This window comes from Rhinolophus ferrumequinum, chromosome 3, assembly GCF_004115265.2.
Source record: "Rhinolophus ferrumequinum isolate MPI-CBG mRhiFer1 chromosome 3, mRhiFer1_v1.p, whole genome shotgun sequence".
Lineage (NCBI taxonomy): Eukaryota > Metazoa > Chordata > Mammalia > Chiroptera > Rhinolophidae > Rhinolophus > Rhinolophus ferrumequinum.
In genome coordinates this window covers 75,968,277-75,994,179 of record NC_046286.1, presented here as the reverse complement: position 1 = coordinate 75,994,179, position 25,903 = coordinate 75,968,277, and the positions used below count along the sequence as shown (strand labels likewise).

General features: G+C 35.0%; 1 protein-coding gene across 1 annotated transcript in view; it reads left to right on the top strand.

The window, feature by feature from the left end:
- Positions 1 to 25,903, top strand: part of THEMIS (thymocyte selection associated) — a 167,456-nt gene that overhangs the window by 39,520 nt on the left and 102,033 nt on the right. The window contains exon 2 of the mRNA XM_033102695.1: positions 3,672 to 3,830. Coding sequence (XP_032958586.1) covers positions 3,672 to 3,830 — 159 coding nt within the window. The remainder of the gene's footprint in view (positions 1 to 3,671; positions 3,831 to 25,903) is intronic.

Here is a 25,903-nt window from a genome sequence, read left to right as displayed (position 1 = left end):
CTTTTCAGTATAGCCTTCAGGGGCGATGTTTGATCACTGACAACAGGCTGCTTTGTTCCAGCTTTCTCTGATGTTGGGCATTATCCTGAATACATATGCTCTGACTTGGAAAGAATCAGTCTGTAAAGATTAAATAGATTTGAGATTTGCATATTCGAAATGTATGTCCTGTTAAAATGAAATAAAAACTATTTTTATATCTATATCTAACTATATACACAAATATATAGTGCAGATACATATCTCAGCAAAATTTTAAAAGGCAGTTACACATTATATGTGCTTCTTCTAAGATTACGAAAATTGGCTATTTTTAAAATTAGCCATTTTATATTTTCACTGAGGAGAAAGTATATATTAAGAGACGTTATATTGATAGAAAGTACAAGAATGCTTCAAGTGTCAGGAATTTGGGATTTACTGTACGTTTTTATCACCTACATACTGTACATTAGGAAAATAACTTTGTAGTGTTAGGTGTTCCTGATTACTCTTTATTGAAAGTGGATTAACAGCTTTCTTGGTTAGAGAAAATTGGAAGTCACAAAGAATTAAAGATAAATGTTACAGATTAGTATTTGTATGAGAACCATTTTCTTATATAACTGAAAGAAGTGATTTTCTTTTTTTTTTTCCAAAAGGAGAGTTATGCTTTAAAAGAAACCTGAATAGTCAAAAGTTTTTTTGTATGGTGACTAAAACTTAGAATTTTCTCCTCATAGAATTCTCTGGCTTCCATTCCCTGTGACTTGATAAGTAATTTCACATAAATTCATCTTTTAATTTTGAATTCCAGTGGAACCTTTGAAAAAAATGGCATTTCACATCAGTCAGTTTATGTTACATCTACAATTAAACACCCATCGCGTTGAAATGAAGCCCAACAGACTTCAGCTAAAATGAAATAGGTTACGTTAGGTCCTGTTTCATGTGGCAAAGAAAAATCTTATGTCACTGTTCTACTCGAAGTATTTTCCTTTCCTTGTCCCACTTTGACTGTCTTCTACTTCAAAGACACCGAATGCTTCCTCTGTGTGACATGTTCTTCCTTCACTGGTCAGTTTTGCAACAATCTCACAACAGAGACTATTTCAGTAATGCATTTGTTGCCTGGGCCAGTGCTTTCCAAATGTTAATGTACTTATGAATCATCCAATGGTCTTGTTAAAATGCAGGTTCTAATTCAGGAAGTTTGGGGTCTGGCCAAGATTATAACAAGCTCCCAGATGATGCTGTAGACCACACTTTGGATAGTAAGCACCTAGATACATATGACCTCTCATTAAATTGGGATTGAAAATGTAGATTTTCTGACTTTGAGGATGCTTCAAATTTTGACTGGCCTTTTTGTTTATTGGTTATTTCATAAAGGTGCTGCATATCTATACTTCCTCTACTTCTCTAGTCTGTTTTCTTACTACTTTCCTTTAATACTTTACATTAGAGACATAACAAACTGCTTGAAATTTCCAGAATGTATCAGGCTTATATCTCAGTGCATTTTCAAGTACCATTTCTTCTGCCTGTCCTAACATCTAGTGATGCTTCCTTTAAAACTCAGCTCAGCTCTCATCTCCTCCAGGAATCCTTCCCTAATCTCTTCCCCATGTAATTTCTTAATTAAATGCCTCCAATATTCTCCCACAATGACCTGTATTTCCTAAATTATAACTTTCTCATAAACTGTTTCAATACCTGCTTACTTGTCTGTTCCCTTCCAGACAATTCTTGGGGGAGGAGGAGCGGGGAAGAGAGCGGGGAATGGGGAAGAGATTATGTATTTTATCTTAGATGCCTACTGCCAATCACAATGCCTGACACTTAGTAGGTTTTAATTAAAGATTGCTGAATGAATGAAGGAGAGGTTGATATGTTATGATTATGCAATAGTATAGTGCAATATTTTCTTTCATGAAACTTAAAATTGAATTGGGAGTAATAAAAACTAAAGTCATAAAAGTTAAGTACAGGATGAGATAATACTAAAGACGTAAAATGTTAGTATGTGATTAATTGCCAAATGAGGATTATAGAAAGTATTCTGAGTTCACTGGAGGAAAATGTCACTATGAATTTATTATTTTTTAATATCCCAACTTGTTCTACAAAGGATTTGTGATGGCTAACAACACTATGTATTGGAGTTAATGAAAAGTATGAACATATATGTAGTTAAAGGAAGAGTAAGAGAAAAGGGAGTTACAGAAATAGATTCAACTTGAGGAGCAGATACACTAGCATGTCTGCAAAAATGATTCTTATTAATTAATGGACAGTACGTTTGGTGCGCTGGCTTTTCATTTTCATTCTGTACTTGGGAATTGTCTTCTGCGGGGGCATTAGTGTCTCCCTTGTCCACTGGCTTTTGGCTGAATTGGGCCAGCGGGGTGCCCTGGCAGAGGATCAAATGGAGGGGGAAGAATGAGATCAGGATATTTATTTTCTTGTGTTGCTTAGAACTGCTGTGCCTCTGTGTAAATTGCCCCTTTGTTAAACCTCTTCAAACTATTCTAATATGACTCTTCCCTCTGCTCTCTGTTGAGACTGCTACAATTGCAAAGTTGCTTACAGCTAGATTGGATGTCAGGTTTAATAACGTTTATGATGACCATTAATTCTAATAAAATGTTTTAGGTGCCTACTATATATCAAGCAAGATTGTATGAGGAGAGGGTTCAATAGAGAAAATTTCAGAAAACGAACAAAAAAACAACCTAAAATCTTGTGCTTTTATTGTTCACATTTTAGTGTGACAAAGAGGTTATAAATTATAGTGGAGGTAGGGACAATTTGATATGTTTCAAACCCCACAGTTCTGTAATGTTTATTTACATCAGCCTTCAGTTTACTGTTTAATTGTAAAGTGAGAATATCCCAGAAATGTGGTTTTGGGGTTGTTCCCTTTTAACTAAGGATGCTCATCTTCTAGTCATTTAAATAATTGCCCTTCTTCCATCAGAAGATATAAAAGGAAAATCAATGAGTGAAAAGCTTAGCTTTAGCATCTATGATAAAAGGCTTGTTGGGAAGGAGACTGAAATCCTGAACTAAAATGAAGCTTTTCAATTTTTCTGGGCTGGTCTGCCCCCTATTGCCATAAAGATGTTGAGAGAGTTTCCAGCTTGCCAAAAATCAGGAGATAAAATGGACAAAAGTCTTATATTTATGATGATGAAGAGAACCAAGCCTAAGAAGCAGATATGATGCTCTTGATATAAAGCCATGTTGTACAGACCCTCTATCTTTGGATCACGAATTGTATCACAACCTGGTTGGCAGTACTTACTTAGATCATTCTTGACTCATATGAACCTAATTCTGTGACCCTGCAAAAAAAGATCATAAATCCTAGTAGGGGAAGACATGTTTGTCGTTTGACCTTGGACAGATGTGCCAAAGGTGCTGAGAAAATCTGAATTCAATTTGCGATAATAACAAAAATAAGGTTGTTTATACTTTGCCCAATGGATGAAGTGAAAATCTAATTTTTTTTCTGGTACATACTGTACGTTTTTCAAAGCTTGATTAAATTCCTGTTTAGTAGGTAGCTAAGAGAGGAACTGAATAAAAATATTTTATACGAGTCTTTTGACTACTACTTTGTTCCTTTGTTCTTCATTATTTAATCCTTTTTTAAAAAACAAAACTGCTTCTACTCTTCTTTTTTTCAGGTTCTATTTATGAAATGTTTGGAAATGAATGCTGTTTGTCAACAGGAGAAGTGATTAAAATTACTGGTCTCAAAATTAAGAAGATCATAGCTGAAATTTGTGAGCACACTGAAGGTTGTGAGTCTCCACAACCCTTTGAACTACCTATGAATTTTCCAGGTACAGTAATTACAACCATTTCTCATTTGCAAAACTTCATTGTTTCATATATATATATATATATATATATATATATATATATATATATATATATCAACAAAAAGTGGTAGTTTTTTTTTTTTCATTCTGGGGCAGTGGGTGAAAGAATCAGAATTCTTTATAGTTCAACAATTTTAAGGAATAATAGGCAAGTATTTTCTGCCCATTTTAAAACATTCTTTACTTAAGAGTTAATATTTTCTGTTAACAGATTATTTAGTGAGTTTCAACTATATGTACAACCAGCTATGCTACGTAGTGAAAATGAAGAAATCAAAGATATATTTTCATAAGTCATGTAGAACTAATTAATATGAATTAAACATATCAACCTTCTTCATGCCTGTTGCTATTATTCTAGCTCCCTGGGTCACTGCTAAACTTCCCTGTCTGATCTTACTGACAAGTTTGGGTGGGTTTTTTGTGTGTGTTATTTTTGTTATTAATATTATTATTATTTTTTAGTTTATTCTACTTACAAAATTAGCTCAAATATCATGTCTTCTGGAAAACTTTTGCTGATCCTCTAACATAAATTAGATATCTCTCTTTTATGTCTCCATAATATCTTGAGCACCATAGCATGCTCCTTATTTTAGTCATTGGTGGTTTTCTTATTTTTTTATTCTCTAGGCCAGGGGTTGGCAAACTTTTCCTATAAAGGACTAGATAATAAATTTTAGACTTCACTGCCAGATGGTCTCCATCACTACTCCATCTGATGTTGTAACATAAAAGAAGTTATAGATAATAAACCAATGAGCATGGCTGTGGTTCAATAAAAATGTATTTAGAAAACAGGTGGCCAGCAGAATTTGACCTGTGAATTATAGTTTTCTGACCTCTGCTCTAAACTAAAATTCCTTCACAGATAAACTATAACATAAGGGACATTATATTTCTAGTAACAACACATATTCTGGCACAGAGCATCTAGTAAACATTTACAATATAATGTGATCCATGGTATGATTGAAGTATGCATGGGTTCTATCAAACTCTTGATAAAGATCATCTAATTCTGGTTTGTCATGTTTTGGAACATGGATTTCTGAGTTATATTTGAATCCCAGCGTTGCCACTCTTAGTTGTATAACTTTGCCAAGTTATTTACCCTCCTGTCGTGTAAAATGGGAATAATAATGTTATTTATCTCCTAGTGTAGTTGGGAGGATTAAATATTGGAATATATTTAAAGTGCTTAGAGCGGCACTTATATAGCAAGGGCTATAAAAAAGCATCAGCTTTTATTACCATTATTAACATTGTTATTATCATCGGTGGAGTCAGGCGAAGCATTTTATAGAATGTTATACTTGTCCTGAGGTTTGGGGAATAAAAATAAATTAACTATATGAGGAGAGGATGCTTCCAAGTGCTCTAATATTCTACCCTCTTCAATTGAAATCTTGTTCATTGTTTAATTCTAATTATTCCTTCCTTACTCCATCCTTTATAGCACTGGTTCTCAAACTTGGTGGCACATTGGAATCACCTAGGAAACTTTAAAAACCTTGATGCTCAGGCCACTTACCTGAGATAGTCTGATTTATTTGGGATAAAGTCTGGTCATCAGGGTTTCCTAAAGCTCCCAGCGTGATATAAATGAGCAGCCAAGGTTGAGAACCATTGCTTTAGGAGGTTTTCCTAAGTAGTCGAATTGGATGTATCAACTCTCCTTCTGAATTGCGATAGTTCTTCATGCCTTAATCATTGCATTTACTACATTTTGCATGTAATTGAAGTTATTTGTGTGCTTGCCATATGAGCACCATCTGCTTAATAGATCACAAGGTTGCTGAGGACTGAATCTGAATCTCATTTATTGCTATAATCCCTGCACTGTTTAGGAGAAGACGTGTATAATAAATATTTAGTAAGTTAAAATGACTAGACTCTTCTGGGAGAAGGAGCATTTCTTATTATAGTAGTTAAAACACTTAGCTTTTGACTAACAGTTTAACTTGTGGAATTGCTATTTACAATAATCCTTTGAGCTTTCAACTGATATAATCATCTTACATCAACTGAGCAACAATTTGAAAAGGGTATTTACAAAACTAGTTTTATTGTAAGGATTGTGGAGAAAATGAAGGGGTAATGGGATTGGTAATGATCAAGGAGTACTTTCTTTCAAAAAAACCTCATAGGTCATGATGAGAGTGATCCCAGATATAGGAGCAATCCTTCTACATCAGCACTAGGGAGAAAGATAAAAATCAAGACCACTAATATTTTTTATAAATTCCAACAGAGATATTTCATTATGCTCTACTCAAAACTTTCAATTTCAACTCCCAGTTAGATTTAAAACTAAAAAGAGTCATATACATATAATTTTATTTTTCAATTACAGTTAACACTCAATATTTCATATTAGTTTCAAGTGTACAGCATAGTGGTTAGACATTTATATAATTTATTCAGTGATCCTTCCAATTAGTCTAGTACCCACCTGACGCTATACATAGTTGTTGCAACATTATCGAGTATATTTTCTATGCTGTACCTTGCATCCCCATGACTATTTTGTAACTACCAACTTGTATTTCTTAATCCCTTCACCTTTTTCACCCACTTTCCCAAACGCCCTCCATTCTGGAACCATCAGTGTGTTTTCTGTATTTCTGAATCTGTTTCTGTTTTGTTTGTTTATTTTGTGCTTTAGGTACCACATATTGTAAGATCAAATGGTACTTGTCTTTCTCAGTCTTATTTATTTCACTTAACATAACATCCTCTAGGTCCATCCATGTCGTCTCAAATGGCAAGATTTCATTCTTTTATATGGCTGAGTGAAATCCTGTTGTATATATGTACCATCTCTTCTTTATCCAATTGTCTATTGATGGGCACTTACATTGCTTCCATACTTGGCTGTTGTAAATAATGCTTGAGTGAACATAGGGGTACATATATCTTTTTTGATTAGTGTTTTAAATTTCCTTGGATAAATACCCAGAAGTAGAATTACTCAGTTATAAGGTAGTTCTATTTTTTAAAAATGTTCTGAGGAACATCCATACTGTTTCCATAGTGGCTGTACCAATTTACAATCCCGTCAAAAGTGCACAAGTTTCCCGTTTTTCCATATCCTTGCCAAAACTTGTTTGTTGATTTGTTAATGATAGCCATTCTGACAGGTGTGACGTGATATCTCATTGTGTTTTTAATTTGCATATCTTTGATGATTAGTGACCTTGAACATATTTTCATATATCCATTGGCCACGTGTATGTTCTTTTTTGAGAAATGCCTATTTAGGTCCTCTGACCATTTTTTAATTGGATTGTTTGTTTTTTTGGTGTTGAGTTGTATGAGTTCTTTATAATTTTGGATATTAACCCCTTATTAGATATATCATTGAAGAATATCTCTCCCATTCAGTAGGCTATCTTTTTGTTTTATTAGTGGTTTCCTTTTCTGTGCAAAACCTTTTCAGTTTGATGTAGTCCCATTTGTTTATTATTTTTTTTCTTTTGTTTCCCTTGCCTGAGGAGATAGATCAGAAAAAAATAACACTAAGAGCAATGTCAGAGAACTTATTGCCTATGTTTTCTTCTAAGAGTTTTATGGTTTTGCGTCTTACTTTTAAGTCGTTAGTCTATTTTGAGTTTATTGTTGTTTATGGTATAAAAAGTGGTCCAGTTTCGTTTTTCACATGTATCTGTCCAGTTTTCCCAACACCATTTATTGAATAGATTGCCTTTTCCCCACTGGATGTTCTTGCCTCCTTTGTCATAGATTAAATTATCATGTAGGCATGGATTTATGTCTGGGCTCTCCATTCTGTTGCATTGATCTATGTGTCTGTTTTTATGCCATTACCATGCTGCTTTGATTACTATTGGCTTTTGTTATAGTTTTATAGCAGGGAGCGTAGTACGTCTAATTTTGTTCTTCTTTCTCAAGAATGCTATAGCTATTTGAGGTCTTTTGTAGTTCTCAATAAATTTTAGGATTATTTGTCCTAGTTCTGTGAAAAATTCCATTGGTATTTTGATAGATATTGCATTGAATCTATAGATTGTTTGGGATAGTATAGACATTTTAACTATGTTAATTTTTCTTATCCATGAGCACAGCATATGCTTCCATTTATTTATATCTTCTTCGGTTTCTTTCTTCAATGTCTTACAATTTTCCAAGTGCCGGTCTTTTACCTCCTTGGTTAATTTACCTCATGTATTTCTAGGTATTTTATTTTTTTGATGCCATTGTAAATGGGATTGTTTTCTTAATTTTTCTTTCTGATAGTTCGTTATTGGTGTATAAAAATGCAACCTATTTCTGAATATTAATTTTGTATCCTGCTATTTCAAAATTCATTTATGAGTTCTAATAGTTTTTTGGTACAATCTTTAGGGTTCTCTTCTAATATACATATTTAAACATACTTCCTTATTTGTGAATTTATCCATTTGTTTTTTATTGATTTCTATTTTATTCTATTGTGGTCAGAAGACATATTTTATATGGTTTCAGTCCTTTCAAATTTATTGAAATTTGTTTAATGGCCTAACGTATAGCCTATCCTGGAGAATATTCCATGTCCATTTAAGAAAATATATATCTTCTGCTATTGTTGGGTAGAGTGTTCCTCAGATATCTGTTGGTTTTTAGTATTGTTCAAGACTTTTATTTCCTTATGGATTTTCTGTCTAGATCTATCTATTATAGAAAGTGGAGTATTGAAGTTTCAAACTATCATTAAGTTGTCTATTTTTCTATTCAATTCGGTCAGCTCTTCATGTAGTTTGGGGCTTTGATATAAAGTGTATATGTGTTTATAATGGTTATATCTTCTTAATGGAGTGACCCCTTTATCATTACATAATATTCTTTTTCTTTGTCTCTAGTAACAATTTTTGTTTTAAAGTCTATTTTGTCTGATATTCGTGTAGTCATTCCAGTTCTCTCTTGATTACTACGTACATGGTTTATCTTCTTCTATCCTTTTACTTTTAAAGGATTTGTGTCTTTGAATCTAAAGTATGTCTCTTGTAGACAGCATATACTTGGACATTGTTTTTTAATCCATTCTGCTAATCTCTGCCTTTTAATTAATGTTGAATTCATTTATACTTAATGTAACTACTGATAATGTAGGATTTATATCTACCATTTTGCTATTTGTTTTCCATATATCTTAGGCCTTTTGTGTTCTTCTTTTCTTCTATTATTGCCTTCTTTTGTGTTGAATATATATTTTCTAATGTATTATTTCAATTCCTTTGTTTTCTTTTAAATAAATTATTTTAGAGTAATTTTAGACTCTTAATCAAATTTAGCAAAAGGTACAGAGATTTCCCATATCCTACCTCCTCCAAATATGCACCACTTCTCCAATGTCAAAATCCCACAATATCTTTCATGGTTTGTAGCTCACTTCTTTTTGGCACTGAATAGTATTTCACAGTCAGGATATACTACTGTTAATTTAGTCATTCACCTACTGAAGAACAGCCTGGTTGCTTCCAAGTCTGGGCAATTATGAACAAAGCTGCTATAAAAATTCATGTGCAGGTTTTTGTGTAGAAATTAGTTTTCAACTCATTTGGGTGAATACCAATGAGGTGATCACTGGAGCATATGGTAAAATTATGTTGGTTAAAAAAAAAAATGCTACTGCCAAACTCTTCCAAAATGGCTGTAACATTTTGCATTTCTACCAGCAATGAATGAGAGTTCCTGGTTCTCCACTTCCTCAACAGCCTTTGTGTTGTCAGTGATTTAGGTTTTGATCATTCTAATATGTATACAACTATGGTATCTCTTTATTGTTTGATTTTCAGTTCCTTAGTGACAGATAATATTTATTTACTCTGCTTATTTGCCATGTATATATCTTACTTGGTGAAGTGTCTGGTCTTTTCAGGTCTTTTGCCCACTTTTTCTAAAAATAGATTTTTATTAAAAATATAGCTAACGTACAATATTATATTAGTTTCAGGGTTACACCATAGTTATTCAACATTTATATACCTAAAGAAGTGATCACATAAGACCAGCAACCATCTGACACTGTACTATGCTATCACAACATTATTGACTATATTCCCCATGCTGTATATTACATCTCCATGACTTGTTTGTTTTATACTAGGAAATTTGAACCTCTTGTTTTCTTCCCCTTTACCTCCTTTTTTAAAAATTTATCAATTACAGTTGATATTCAATATTGATTATATTAATTTCAGGTGTACAGCTTAGTGGTTAGACATTTATATAATTTAAGAAGTGATTCACCTGACTAGTCTAGTACCCACCTAGCACTAACATATGAGTAGTTATTACCATATCATTGACTATATTCTCTATGCTTTACTTTGCATCCCCATGATTATGTTGTAACTACCAATTTGTACTTTTTAATCCCTTTATTTTTTTCACCCTGCCTCCAAACCCCTCCCATCTATCACCCCAACAAATCTAGTATTTATCTGATACTATATATAGGTTTTACAATATTATTCACTGTATCTCTTATGCTATACCCTAGATCCCCATAACTACTTTGTAATAAGCTATTTGTACATCTTAATCTCTTCCCCTTCTTCAATCCACACCTCAACCTCCCTCCCATCTGGAAACCATCAAAATGTTCTCTGTATCTATGAGGTTGTTTCTGTTTTGTTTGTTAATTTTGTTCTTAGATTCCACATATAAGTGAAATCTCATTGCATCTTTCTTTCTCTGTTTGATATATTCCACTCAACACAACACATTCCAGTTTCATCCATGCCACTGCAGATGGCAAGAACCCATTCCCTTCCATGGCCAAGCAATATTCCATTGCTTCTCTTTATCCAATATCCATCAGCAAACACCAAGACTACCTCCACATCTTGGACATTGTAAACAATGAGCTAATGAATATATGGATGCACATGTCCCCATGAAGTAGAATTTTCGGTTTCTTTGGATAAATACCCTGAAGTGGGACTACTGGGTCCTTCATTGTCTCTTTTTATAGCCTTTGTTTTAAAGTCTATTTTGTCTGGTAGAAGTATTGCTATCCCAGATTTTTTTTTCATTTCCATTTTCACGAAATATCTTTTATCCATTCCTTTTCTTTATGTCTGTGTGTGTCTTTCAATCTGAAGTGAATGTCTTATAAGCAGCATATATAAGGGTTTTATTTTTATTTTTTTATCCATTCAGCCCTTCGATATCTTTTGATTGGGGCATTTAATCCATTCACATTGGGAGAAATTGTTGATAGATATGTAGCTATTGCCATTTTATTATTCATCATTTTTATTTTTATTTTTTCCATCTGAAAGAAGTCCCTTTAACGTTACTTGTAATACTGGTTTGATGGTGTTGAACTCCTTTACCTTTTTCTTGTATGGAAAGCTCTTTATCTGTTCTTCAATTTTAAATGATAGCCTTGCTGAGTAGAGTAGTCTTGGTTGTAATTCTTTGATTTTCATCACTTTGAATATTTCCTACCAATCCCTTCTGGCCTGCAAAGATTCTGTTGAGAAATTATCTGACAGTCTTATGTGAAATTCCTTATAAGTGACTAGTTTCCTTTCTCTTGCTGCTTTTAGGATTCTCTCTTTGTCTTTAACCTTTGCCATTTTAATTATAATGTGTCTAAGTGTGGGCCTGTTTGGTGTCATCCTGTATGGGACTCTCTGCCCTTGTATGTCTATTTCCTTCTCCAGGTTAGGAAGGTTTTCAGTCATCATTTCTTCAAATAGGTTCTCAAACTTTCACTTTCTCTCTTTCCTTCCTGGTACCCCATATGATGCCAAAATTATTATGCTAATATTGTTATGCTTAATGTTGTCCCAGGGGTCTCTTAAACTATCCTGTTTTTTTTTTCTTTTTTATTCTTTTTGCTTTTCCAATTGGGTGTTTTCTTTTATCTTGTCTTCCAAATTGCTGACTTGGTCCTCTTCTTCATCTAGTCTGCTGGTGATTCCTTCTAGTCCATTCTTCATTTCAGTGATTGTATTCTTCACTTCTGACTGGTTCTTTTTTATGATTTCTGTGTCCTTTTTCATGCTTGAAATCTCTTTGTTGAAGTTTCACTAAGTTCCTTGAGCATCCTTATAAGCACTGTTTTGAACTCTGTCTCCGGTAGGTTGCTTGCCTCCATTTCATTTAGTTCTTTATCTGGAGTTTTCTCCTGTTCTTTCATTTGGGACATATTTCTTTGTTTCCTCATTTTGCCTCCCTCTCTGTGTTTGTTTGTACGTAGTAGGTAGATCTACTATGTCTCTTAGTCTTGCTCAGGTGGCCTAATGTAGTAGGTGTCTTGTGGGGCCCAGTGGCACTGTCTCCCTGGTCTCCTGAGCCGGTGCTCCAGGATGGTCCTTTGTGTGGGTTGTTTGTGTCCTCCTCTTATAATTGAGCCTTGATTGCTGTTAGCATGTCAGTGGGCGGTATTGACACTTAGGCTGACTGGCTGTGGGGTTTGGACATGTCCACAGCTTAGAGGCTTACCCCACTGAGTGGGATACACCAAAGGGGTCTCTGGTTTCTGTTGAGACCATCCTTTGTGTGTGCTGCTTATGGGACTGATTGGGCGGTGCTCTGCTGTGGTGTGAAGCCAACCTCTAAGCATGTTAGTTCTGGGCCTTCTTAGGGGAGGCTCCAGTGAAGGCCCAGGTCATCCACTGCCTGTAAATAGCCAGGAGCTACCTTGTAGGAGGTACAAAGTGATCTGCAGTTGTTTGCTGACTATTCTGGACCTGGACTACATGGATGAGGCCACACTACAAGTTGAGGATGTCTCCCATCAGTACCAGGTCTAGGGTAGCTCCGCAATAAAGCCAGGACACCTGGAGGCCTGCTCCACCTGCCGGCTCCCTTAAGGTTTAGCCACTGATAATGCTTCATGCAGTATGTGAGTTGGATGTGACAGGGTCTCAGGGAGTCACTAGAGTGGGAAGAATTGTGGTTACCAGATTAATGTAAATTCCAGGTGATGCCAGTGCTGAGCCTGAAGCTGCTCAGCAAAAGTCTGAGAGCACAACGAGGCCAGGCACCACATGCCTGGTGCCTGCCGAACTATGATAGGTGGGGCTGGCTGCTCACGAAGAAAGTGCCTCTAGCAGTGTGCAAGATGGGTGGGGAGGAGTCCCAGTGAATCAGCTGGGCACAGCAATGGAACTCACCTGGCCAATCAGATTCAGATTTGTCCAGAAGGGGTGGGCTCAACACAAGAAAGATGGCACCTGCCTGCCAGCTGCGTGGGAGATGGACCCCTCACTAGGAAAAAGCCAACTGTCCTCCAGTCCACCCCCCAAAGCCACACACCTCAGTCTGCCCTCTTGTATGTCTCTGAAGCCCCCTGAGTCACCATCCTCTCATTGGAGCCCAAGGTGAGTGCCTGTGAGTGAGTCTGTGCGTGGGCGGTTTAAGAGGACGTCTGGGTTTTCTGTAACCTTCCGTCCCACCCTAACAGTTGGACTCCCCACTGTTTTTCACAGCCAAATGTTGTGAGGACTCCTCTTTCTGGGACAAGTACTCCAGGCTGACAAGCCTGGTGTGGGGGACATGGCATCCCTTGCTTCTCTGGGGGAACCTCCATGGCTGAGGTATCCTTCCTGATTCTCAACCTTCACAGGAAGGTTTCGGGCCTGTTCTGTGTCTCTTCCCCTTCTACCAGTCTTGATGTGAATTCTTCATATTTTTAGTTATAAGACTTCTGTTCAGCTAGACTTCAGATGGTTCTCCAGGTTGATTTCTCTATAATTTAGTTTAATTTTAATGTGTTCTTGGATGGATGCAGGCACAGTGTTTACCTACTATGCCATCTTAGATCGCTCTCCTTTTGCCCACTTTTTTATCAGGTTGTTTGTTTTCTTATTGTTGTTTGAAGAATTCTTTTTATAGTTTAGATACAAGTCCTTTCACAGACATGTTTTTTACAAATATTTTCTCCCAGTTTGTGGATTGTCATCTCATTCTCTTGACAGTATCATTCACTGAGGGGAAAAGAAAAATTAAATGAAGTCCAGTTTATGATTTCTTTCTTTTTTTTTTAATTAAAGTTTATTGGGGTGACAATTGTTTGTAAAGTTATATAGATTTCAGGTTACATTTCTGTATTACATCATCTATAAATCCCATTGTGTGTTCACCACCCAGAGTCAGTTCTCCTTCCATCACCAAATTATTTTTTAATAGATTTTGCCTTTAGAGTCATAGCTAAAAAGTTGTTGTAAACCCAAAGTCATCTAGATTTTATTGCTTTGTTATCTTCTAGGAGTCTTATAGCTTTGCATTTTACATTTAAATCTATAATCCATTTTGAGTTAATTTTTGTGAAGGGTGTAAGGTATGTGTCTAGATTCACTTTTGTTTTACATGTGGATGTCCAATTGGTCTAGCACCATTTGTTAAAAACATTTTTCTTTGCTCCTCCACTATATTGCCTTTCCTCTTTTTTCAAAGATTAATTGACTATAGTTATACCAACCTATTTCTGGGCTCTTCATTCTGTTCCATTGACTTGTTTGTTTATTCTTTCACCAGTACCACACTGTCATGATTGCTGTAGCTTTATAGTAAGTCTTGATATTGAATAATGTCTGTTCTCTGACTTTGTTCTCCTTTAATATTGCGTTGGCTACTCTGAGTCTTTTCTGCTTCCATAAACTGCAGAATAAGTTTGTTAATATTTATAAACTAGCTTACTGGGATTTCGATTGGCATTGCCTTGAATCTATAGAACCAGTTGGGAAGAATTTATATCTTAAAAATATTGGGTCTTCCTATCTATGAACATCTCTCTATTTAATTCCTTGATTCCATTCATCACAATTTTGTAATATTTTTTCATATAGATCTTGTACATATATTGTTAGATTTATACCTAAGTATTTCCTGTTGGAGGTTCGAATATAAATGATACTGTGTTTTTAATTTCAAATTTCATTTGTTCATTGCTAGTATAAATGAAGGTGATTGACTTTTCTATATTAACCTTGTATCCTGAAACCTTACTATACTCATTTGTTCTAGGAGTCTTTTTGTTGATTCTCTCAGATTTTCTACATGGACAGTCATGTCATCTCTGAACAAAGACAGTTTCATTTGTTCTTCCCAATCAGCATACCTTTCATTAACTTTTCTTGTCTTTTCTCATTAGCTAGAATTTTTCAGTATGATGTTGAAAAGGAAATATGAGAGAGGACAACATAGCCCTTTTCCTGATCTTAGTGGGAAAGCTAAAAGTCTCTTACTATTAGGTATGTATGGTGTTAGCTCTAAGTTTCTTGTAGATGTTCTTTACGGAGTTGAGGAACTTCTCTACTCTTAATTTGCTGAGAGTTTTTAATTTTTTTTTAAATGATGAGTAAATGTCGAGTTTTCTCAAATGCTTTTTCTGCATCTATTGATATGATCATGTGATTTTTCCTTTTTAGCCTATTAATGTGATAGATTGCATTACTTAAATTTCAAATGTTGAGCCATTCTTGCATAATGGGATAATTCCCTCTTGGTTTTGGTGTATAATTCTTTTTATTCATTGCTAGATTCAATTCGTGAATATTTTGTTGATGATTTTATATGTAATTCATGAGACACATTGGCTTATAATTTTTTTTGTTTTTTGTTTGTTTGTTTGTTTGTTTTTTGTAATATCTTTTCCTGTTTTTTGGTCTCATAGAATGAATTAGGAAGCGTTCATCTGCTTCTATCTTCTGAAATACTGTAGAGAACTGTCACAATTTCTTTCTTAAATGTTTAGTAGAATTCACCAGTGAGCCATTCTGGGCATAGTGCTTTCTCTTTTGGAAGTTTATTAATTATTTACTCAGCTTCACTAATAGGTATAGGCCATTCAAATGATCTGTTTCCTCTTGTGTACATTTTGACAGATTGTGTCTTTTGAGGAGTTGGTCTATTTTGTCTTCACATTTGGGGTATAGAGTTGTTTGTAATATTCCTTTACTACCTTTTTAATGTCCACGTATTCTGTAATAATTTCTCCTCTTTCATTTCTGGTTTTAGTAATTTGTACTAGAGGCTTATCTATGTTATGGGTCTTTCCAAAGAACAAGCTTTAATTTTGTTGATTTTCTCTTTTCAATTTCATTGAGTTCTGTTGTAATTTTTATTTCTTCTTTTTATTTTGGATTTAATTTGCTCTTTTCTAGTTTCTTAAAATGGAAGTTTAAATAATTGATTTTGATCTTTCTTTTCTAATATGTGCATTCAATTTGATTTCTCCTATTCATTGTTTTCATTATATCCAACACATTTTGATAACTTGTATTTTTATTCTCATTTAGTTAAAGTTATTTAAAAATTCTTCTTGAGAATTCTTCTTTGACTCCAAGTGTATAGTTTAATCTCCACATATTTGGGGATTTTCCATTTGTTTATCTGTTTTGATTTCTAGTTTAATTCCATTTTGGTCTGGGAGCAGCTGTTGTATGATTTCTAGTCTTTTAAATTTGTTAAGGTATGTTTCATGGACCACAATGTGGTCTCTCTTGGTGAATGTTCCATGTGAATTGGAGACGAATGTATAATTTGCTGTTGTTGGATAAAGTAGTTTATAGATAAGTACTATATCAACTGAATAATGGTGCTATTGAGTTCAACTATGCCCTTACTATTTTCTGATTGTTGGACCTACCATTGCTAATAGTTGGCATTAAAGTCTCCAACTATGATAATGAATTCATCTGTTTCTCCCCACAGTTCTGTCAGGTTTGCTTAATGTATTTTTACACTATGTAGGTAGCACATATACATTAAGGATTGTTATATTTTCTTGGAGGAGTGATCCTTTGTCTTTGTGTAATATCCGACTTTATCCCTGATAACTTTGCTTGCTCCAAAGCCTGCAGTCTAAAATTAATATAGCTCCTCCAGTTTCCCTTTGATTAATGTTAGTATTGTATATTTTTATCCATACCTTTACTTTTAATCAATATGTGTCTTTATATTTAAAGTGGATTTCTTGTAGACAATATATAGTTGGGTCTTGGTTTTTGATCCACTATGATAATCTCTATCTCTTCATTTTTGTATTCACACCATTGACATTAAAAGTGATTATTGGTATAGTTGGATTCATGTCTATGATATTTGCTACTATTTTCTATTTGTTCTTTGTTTCTATTTTTGTCTTCTATACCTTTTCTGTCTTTTGGGGGTTTAATTGAGCATGTTGTATGATTCCATTTTCTCTCCCAGCATTTCAGTTATACTTATTTTACTACTTTTAAAAACTTTGTTTAGTGGTTGTCCAGTATACATTTACAATTAATCCAAGTCTAGTTTCCAATAATACTATATTGCTTCATGAATAATGTAAGTGTCTTACAATAACAAAATTTTCCTAATTCATTCCTCCTGTGCTTTGTATCATTGCTGTCATTCGTTTCACTTATATGTAAGCATACACAGTTGAATGCATTGTTGATATTATTATTATAAACAAACTTTTACCTTTAGATCAATTAAGAATAAGAAAATGAAAGTTTTTATGTTACCCACATTTATTTCTTGTCTGATGCTTTTCCTTTGTTTATGTAGATCCAAGTTTCTGACCTATATAATTTTTTTGTTTTTCCTATCTGAAAAACTTTTTTTCATTTCTTGCAAAGCAGGTCTATCAGCAACAAATTCCCTCAGTTATTTGTCTGAAAATGGCTTTAATTCTTCTTCACTTTTGAAAAACAATTTCTTAGGATACAGAATTCCAGGTTGATGGGTTTTCTTTTTTTCAACACTTGAAATGCTTCACTCTATTCTCTCTAATTATTTTTAAATATATATTTTTAAATTTTTCAAGTACAGTTGACATTCAGTATTGTAGTAGACATTTATAAAACTTACAAAGTGATCCTACAGTAAATCTAGTACCCACCTGACAACATACATAGTTATTACAATATTATTACTTATGTTCTCCATGCTGTGCATTAGATCCCATGACTATTTTGTAACTGACAATTTGTGCTTCTTAATTCCTCCCCTTTTTTCACCCAGCCCCCCAATCACCCTCCCATCTGGCAAACATTGATCAGTTCTCTGTATCTATGTTTTTATTTTTGTTTTTGTTTATTTTGGGTTTTTTTGTTTTTTTTTTTTTTAGATTCCAAATATAAATGACATCATACAGTATTTGTCTTTCTGTTTTATTTCATTAGCATATTATCCTCTAGGTCCATCCATGTTGTTGCAAATGGCAAGATTTCATTCTTTTTTATGGCTGAGTAAAATTCCATTGTATATATGTACCACTACTTCTTTATCCAATTGTCTATCAGTGGTTGCTTAGATTGCTTCTATATCTTGGTTATTGTAAATAATGCTGCTGTGAACATCGGGAAGCATATGTCATTTCAAATCAGTGTTTTGGATTTCTTTGGCTAAATACCCAAAGAAATTTTCTAGGTCATATGTTATTTCCATTTTTAATTGTTTTGAGGAACCTCCATAGTAGGTGTATAAATTTGCAATCCCATACTCTACTCTCTTCTTGCTTGGTGGTTTCTGAGGAGTAGTTGGAATTAATTCTCATCTTTGTTCTTCTATAGGTTAGGTGTTTAATTCCCGTGGCTTCCTTCAAGATTTTTTTAATCTTTGATTTTCTGCAAATTGAATATGATGTTTATAGGCGGTCTCCTCCCCCACTCCCCCACCCCCCAATTATCTTGTTTACTGTTCTTTGGGCTTCCTAAATCTATGGTTTGTTGTTTGGTGTCTGTCATTAACTTGGGAAAATCCTCAGTCATTATTGCTTCTATTATTACTTCTGTTCTTATTTCTCTTTATTTTCTTTCTGGCATTTCCATTATGCAAATTATACATGTTTTTGTTGTCCCACATTACTTGGATATTCTGTTCTGTGTTTTTGTTTTGTTTTGTTTTTTCCTCCTTGCTTTTCTGTTTTGGGGAGTTCTATTAATACATCCTCAATAGTAGAGATTATTTCCTCAGCTGCATTTGGTCTACTAATGAGCCTATTAAAGGCTCATTCTTCATTTCTGTTTATAGTATTTTAGATTTCTAGCATTTCTTTTGATATTTTCTTAGGTTTCTCTTTCTCTGCTTACATTGTCCACCTGCTTTACTTCAGTCATTAGAGCCTTTAGTATATTAACCATAATTGCCTTACATTCCTGGTTTGATTATTCTAACATCCTTGCCATCTATCGGTCATATTCTGATGCTTGCACTGTCTCTTCAATTGTATTTTTTGCATTTTACTAGACCTTGTAATTGATATACTGTAAATACAGTTGTTAGTAATATGACAATAAACTGTAGCAGGGTATGTGTGTGAAACATTCTATAGTCCTAAAATTAGGTCTCCATATTTTTGTGAGCCTGTGCCTCAGAACTGTGAACCTCACAAGTGCTTCTCAGTTCAGTTCCCCACCCCTTAGGTGGGACAGGATGACAAGAGTAGGCTGGAGTTGGGTATTTCCCTTTCATGTGGAAAATTGCAGCAAAGTAGAGCTGGGTATTTCCTTTCCCTAAGTGGAAGGCTAGAGAAGCCGTTAGTTGCATATTTTCACCCCCCAGGTCAGTGTGTCCTGATAAAACACCAATAGTTTCTCTTGAGTACAGGCCTTGTTTAAAGGAACAGAATGCTGTGGCCTATTTCAAAATGGTTTCTTTTACCCTCCCCCTGCAAGAAGCATGAGGAGATTTTTCTCTGATATTCACTGTGAGAGACTGGTCAAGTTCCTGATGTAACACATAAAATTGTCTGTGTGTGTGTGCGGCGGGGAGTGAGCATATGACTATGCCCCACTCCCCCACCCCGTACCCCAGAAGTGTTTTGGTTTTTTTACTCTCAGAATTGCCCACTCTGAGCCACCAATAATTTTTCAATTTCAGTTCAGTTATTCCTACCCTGGTACTGATTTATGTAGAGGTTTCTTTTCTGGTAAGTTGTGATTCTACTTGCTTCTCTGTCTCTCCAATTTTGGAGGTAGTGGTTTGCCCTTTGTCACTTCTCTGATGGGTCTCAGAAGAATTGTTGTTTTTTCAGTTTGTTTCCCTTTTCACTTTTTTTTTTTTTTTAAGATTTTATTGAGGAAGGGGAACAGGACTTTATTGGGGAACAATGTGTACTTCCAGGATTTTTTTCCAAGTCAAGTTGTTGTCCTTTCAGTCTTAGTTGTGGAGGGTGCCATTCAGCTTCAAGTTGTTGTCCTTTCAGTCTTAGTTGTGGAGGGTGCAGCTCAGCTCCAGGTCCAGTTGCTGGTGCTAGTTGCAGGGGGCGCTGCCCACCATCCCTTGCGGGAGTCGAGGAGTCGAACCTCGGCAACCTTGTGGTTGAGAGGACGCGCTCCAACCAACTGAGCCATCCGGGAGGCAGCTCAGCTCAAGGTGCAGTGTTCAATCTTAGTTGCAGGAGACGGAGCCCACCATTCCTTATGGGACTCGAGGAGTTGAACCAGCAACCTTATGGTTGAGAGCCCACAGGCCCATGTAGGAATCGAACCGGCAGCCTTCGCAGTTAGGAGCATGGAGCTCCAACCGCCTGAGCCACCAGGCCAGCCCCCCTTTTTACTTTTTGTTATGATGGAATAACAACTTCCAAACTCCTATATGCCAGGACAAAAACCAAAAATCCAATGCCTTTTAAATATTTGTATATAATTTTAGTTATTTTTTTCCAATGGTTGCCTGAGGATTACAATTTACGTCTAAATTTATAACAATCTAGTTTGAATTAACTAATTTGATTTCAAAAGTATATTACATTTTGCCTTCTCTGTAGCTCCATTTCCTACCTCTTCGAGTTGTTATTATCATAAAAATTACATTTTTATACATTGTGTGTCCATCAACAGAGATTTATAATAATTTTTATGCAATTTTCTTTTAAATAAGATAGGAGAAAAAACATTTGAAAACACACTCCCTTTAGTATTTCTTGTATGGCAGATTTGATAGTGACAAATTCAGTTTTTATTTATCTGGATGTGCCTTAATTTCCCTTTCAATTTTAAAGAATATTTTTTTTTTGTAAATTCAGAATTTTGGTTGATAGTCCTTTTCTTTCAACACTTTAAATATTTCATCCCAGTGATTTATGGCCTCTATGGTTTATGAGTAGAAATTAGCTTTTAATCTTACTGTGAAACCCTTGTACATGATGAGTCTTTTCTCTTTTGATGTTTTCAAAATTCTTTATTTGTTTTTGGTTTTCAACAGTTTGATCATGATATGTATAGGCATGGATCTTTTAGTTTATCCTACCTGGAATACGGTGAGTTTCTTGAACATGTAGATTAATATTTTTCATGAAATTCTGGAGTTTTTTGCCATCATTTCTTCAGATGTCCTTTCTCCATCTTTTCCTCTAGCCTCTTTTTTTGGGACACCCATTATTCATATGCTGATATGCTTGTTGGTGTTTCATAGGTCTTTGAGACTCTATTCAGTTTTGGGGATTTTTTTTTTGCTTTTTCAGACTTTGTTTCTCAGAATTGATAATCTCAATTGATCTATTCTCAAATTTGATTTATACTTTCCACTTGTACGACTTCATATTCATACTTTATTTTAGTTCTGTAGACATACCGTAGTTCACTTTAGCTTTTGAACATATTTAAAATAGCTTATTTAAATTCTTTCTGTAAGAAGTCCAATGTCTGGGCTTTCTCAGAGACAATTTCTATGGATTGTTTTTTATTAATTTTTTCTTTTTAACCTGTGTATGGGCCATACTTTCATACTTTCTTGTTCTTTTTCCTGTCTTATAATTTGTTTTTGAAAACTGGATATTTTAAACAGTATAATGTGTAAACTCTAGGAATCTGATTCTCCTTTCAGGGCTTGTTGTTATTGCTAGTTGTTCAGTGATGTTTCTGATCTAAACCTATAAAGTCTACATTATTTTCATGTGTGGCCCCTTAAATCTCTGCTCAGTTAGTTTAGTGGGAAATTGATGTCTGGACCAAGATTTCCTTAAACAACTGGAACCAAGAAGTCTCCCAGTCTTCTTGAAGGGTTCTGTGTTCATTTGGGGGGCTGCCTTCAACATTTCATCAGGCAGTTGAAAACTCTTGCTTAGCCTTTGCTTCTTCCTCGTGTAGAGCTTCAAAGTCATCCAGAATTGAGAGCTTAGTGCCTTCTCAGGTCTTTCCTGAGTGTACACGCAGTTCTGGGTACATACACAGTCCTACATATGTATGGGGTCTTCTAGATTCCCAGGAATAAATAAGTTGGAACTCCTCAATGTCCCATGGACATCTCAATTCTCAACTTTTCCTTTTAAGATTTTTGGTTGGCCTATTGTTTTTCCCAACTATTATGCACCACTGCAGATAGCCACAAAAATTAAATAATTGCCTCTCATTATGTTTGACAAATGCTCTGAGGAAAAGTCTTTTCCCACCAAGTGAACTCAAAATGAAATAAAATAGAGACTATGTTCAAAGTAGAATCTTCCAGACATGTTAAATAATGACAATTCTCTGAGAATGAGCTTTAAAGGAACTCTAGCTCCTTTTTGCCCCTTCCTGTGTCTTCTGGGATGCTTGTTTTGCCACGACTGCAGGCTGTTGGTTTTCAAGGATACTATGGAGTTGAAAAGGATGGGAGGAGTGGGAATACAGCAAGTTAGAATGCCACAAAGTTTGCTGTTCTTACCAAGATTCAGCCATTTTTCATTAATAAATGTTCTCCAGATTATTTCAGTCCTTTGGTTAATTTCCAGAATCCTGAAAACATTAATTTTGAAAAACATTTTTTTTTACCAGTTTTTCCATTGCTGTTATGGAGGAGATGATTTTCAAAGGTCCTTATTCTACCATTTTTGCTGACATCATTCAACCTTCTGTACTAAAGTAAAACATATTAACACAGATCCTTTATTTCTCATTGTAATTCAAAAGTTTTGATGGAGATCACCATAACCTTGGCAATGGTGGCCATAATGATTTATTTGCAAATAAAGATACTCTAGTGAGAAAGATTCCCAGTCTTTGACCAATAAATATAGCTTTATAGAAGCATATTCAGCAAACGGAAACTCAAGCAAGAATCAAGAAAGGAAAGCTTTGTAGGGATTTGGCAAGAACATTTTCAGAGGACAAACTGGAAGTTGCATTTTTACTAAAATGTGATTGGGGGACTAAACTAGCAACATACATCATTGATTGCACCCTATATTAATGTTATGTTTCCATAGGTCTCTATTTTGTCACCTCAAAAAATGCCCAATATATTAAAAGAAATAAAAAGCAATCATTTCAGTTTGTTATGGAAATAAACATACTGCTTTACAAGTATAATTTGTTCTTTTAGAAGACAGCCCTCTTTGCTGAACCCTTTTATGACCTAGAAAACATACCATCTTGCCAACAACAATAAAAATACATTCTGATATTTGGTAATCAGTTGTATTATCCCCACAGATTGGTAAATCATGTAATGTTTGGGTTATAATAAAGTTCCAAATTTCTGGATTACTTCCTGGAAAGATTTCTTCCTCCTTTGAAGTGTTATAATATATGCATAATAAATGCCTTCTCATTAGAGATGAGAACTAGCCAGAAAGAAAGTGTTTTAATACTTTTTTTCTGATGAACAGTTTTATTGTTGTTGTTGTTGTTGTTGTTATTGTTCCCCAAACATCAAATTTACATAAGTTTTTCTGAGCCTCCCTATTCTGGAATCGATGCCTGAAATGGATAATCATAAGGAGGCAAAGTCAATGGCAGGTTCAAAGGTTTTTAAGAAAAGCGTAACAGTCTTGCTTGGGGGCAATGTTGCAGGCTACAAATTGAAACCCTTTGTGATAAGGCACAGTGAGGACGTAGGGCCTTCAAGCATATCAATAAGCACAGACTGCTAGTGTACCACAGGAGCAATAAGAAGTCACGGTGACCCAGCTCCTCCTCCAAGATGCCCTCCTGAATTGCTGTGCCAGTTTATGGAGAAGTACTGTTTAGAAAAAAAACCATATCTTTCAAGATTTTGCTTTTTGTTGATAATGCTCCTGGATATTCTTTTTGTTGATAATGTTCCTGGATATTCTCCTTTTATTGGGATCTTCATCCCAATATAAAAGTGGTCTTTCTTCCTCCAAACACTGCCTCTGTGATTCAACTAATCGCAGCTTTTAAGGCCTATTACAAGAGGAGAACTTTTACCCAGGCTACTGCTGCAATGGAGGAAGACACCAAAAGACACTGATGCAATTCTGGAAGGATTACAACATCTATGACTGCATCAAGAACCTTGTTTTGGCTTGGGGAGATGTCACCAAGGGGTGTATGAATGGCATCTGGAAGAAGAAACTCAAGAGCTTCATCCATGACTTCAAAGGATTTGCCAAGAAAGAGGAGGATGCAAAAATCAACAAGGCTGTGTTTGAGATGGCAAACAACTTGTACCTGGGTGTGAATGAGGGTGACCTTGAGAAGCTCCTAAATGTGGTTCCTGAGGAACTGACTAATGAGGAATGTGGGACGTGGTATAGAAATGCATAGCTGCAGAATAAGCAGGAGAAAAGGAAGATTCAGGAGAAGAACAAGAAGAACCCCCACCAAATTCATAGTAAAGGGTTTAACAGAAGCATTTGCAGAACTCATAAAGCTCCTTAAAAATTTTGAAAACATGGAACCTCACACCTGAATTTTTTTAGAGAAATATTCATAGTGAATTATCTGCTTATTTTTTAGGGAGAAATGTTCATAGTGAATTATCTGCTTATAAGTATATCTCTGACAAAAAAAAATAAAAGGAAAGAAAAGAAAAGAAAAAGAAGACAAGCAAATCACCATGGACGTATTTCTGAAAAGAGTGACACCTCAGACAGGTGCTTCAGGAGGTATTCCAGATGAAGGCCTTGTTATCATAGGAGATGTCAGCTCCGTGCATGTTATGGTCCCTGAAGACCTTCCATTGGGACCAGATGTGGAGGCAGAAGACAGTGATATTGATGACCCTGACCCTGTGTAGATCTAGGTTTATGGGTGTTTATGCCTTAGTGTTTAACAAGAATTTGAAAGGTAAAAAAATAATTTTTAAAATAAAAAGTATATAGAATAAGTACATGAAAAAAGCATTTTTGTACAGCTGTACAGTGTGTTTGTGTTTTAAGCTAAATATTATTTTTAAGAAGTCAAGGAGTAACAAAATATAAAATGCTTATAAAGTAAAAATGTTATAATAAGCTAAGGTTAATTTATTATTGAAGAAAGACTTTTTCAAATAAATTTAATGTAGCCTAATTACACAGTGTTTATATAGTCTACAGCAGTGTACAGTCATGTCCTAAGCACTCAAATTCTCTCACCCCTCACTCACAGACTCATCCAGAGCAGCTTCCAGTCCCGCAAGCTCCATTCATGGCAAGTGCCCTATACAGTTGTGTCATTTAAAAAAATTTTTACCATATTTTTACTATATTTTTTCTATGGTTAGGGTATGTTTAGACATAGAAATATTTACCATTGTGTTATAATTGCCTACAATATTCAGTATAGTAACATGCTATGTAGGTTTGTAGCCTAGGAGCAGTAGGCTATACCATAGAGCCCAGGTGTTAGTAGTAGGCTATACCATCTAGGTTGGGGTATGTGCACTCTGTGATTTTCCCACAATAATGAAACCACCTAATGATGCATTTCTTGGACCTTATCCCCATTGTTAAGCAATGCATGATGTATTCTTTTGATCACACAGACAAATGCTGATACAGCCCAGGAGAAAACTGCACAAGGGTGTGACTTTTAGAAGGCAGAAATCACCTGGGGCAATCTTGGAGGCTGACTAGCACAGACATAAAAAGAAGTTAAAAGAAAAACATGTGAAATCAATTTTAATAATATATTTCATTTAAAAGATAGATCTAAAATATCCTTTTAAAATCTAATCAATATAAAATTTATTGAGATATTTTGCAATCTTCTCATGCTCAGTCTTTAAAATGTGTTTTCCACTTATGGCACATCTCATTTCTGGCTATGTGCATTTCAAGTAGCCACATTTAAATGCTCAGTACAATGTCTCTGGTAGTGCTACTGTTTTGGACAGCATCAATACACATCTAAATACCATGGTTCCAGATTCTGTGCTCTGGT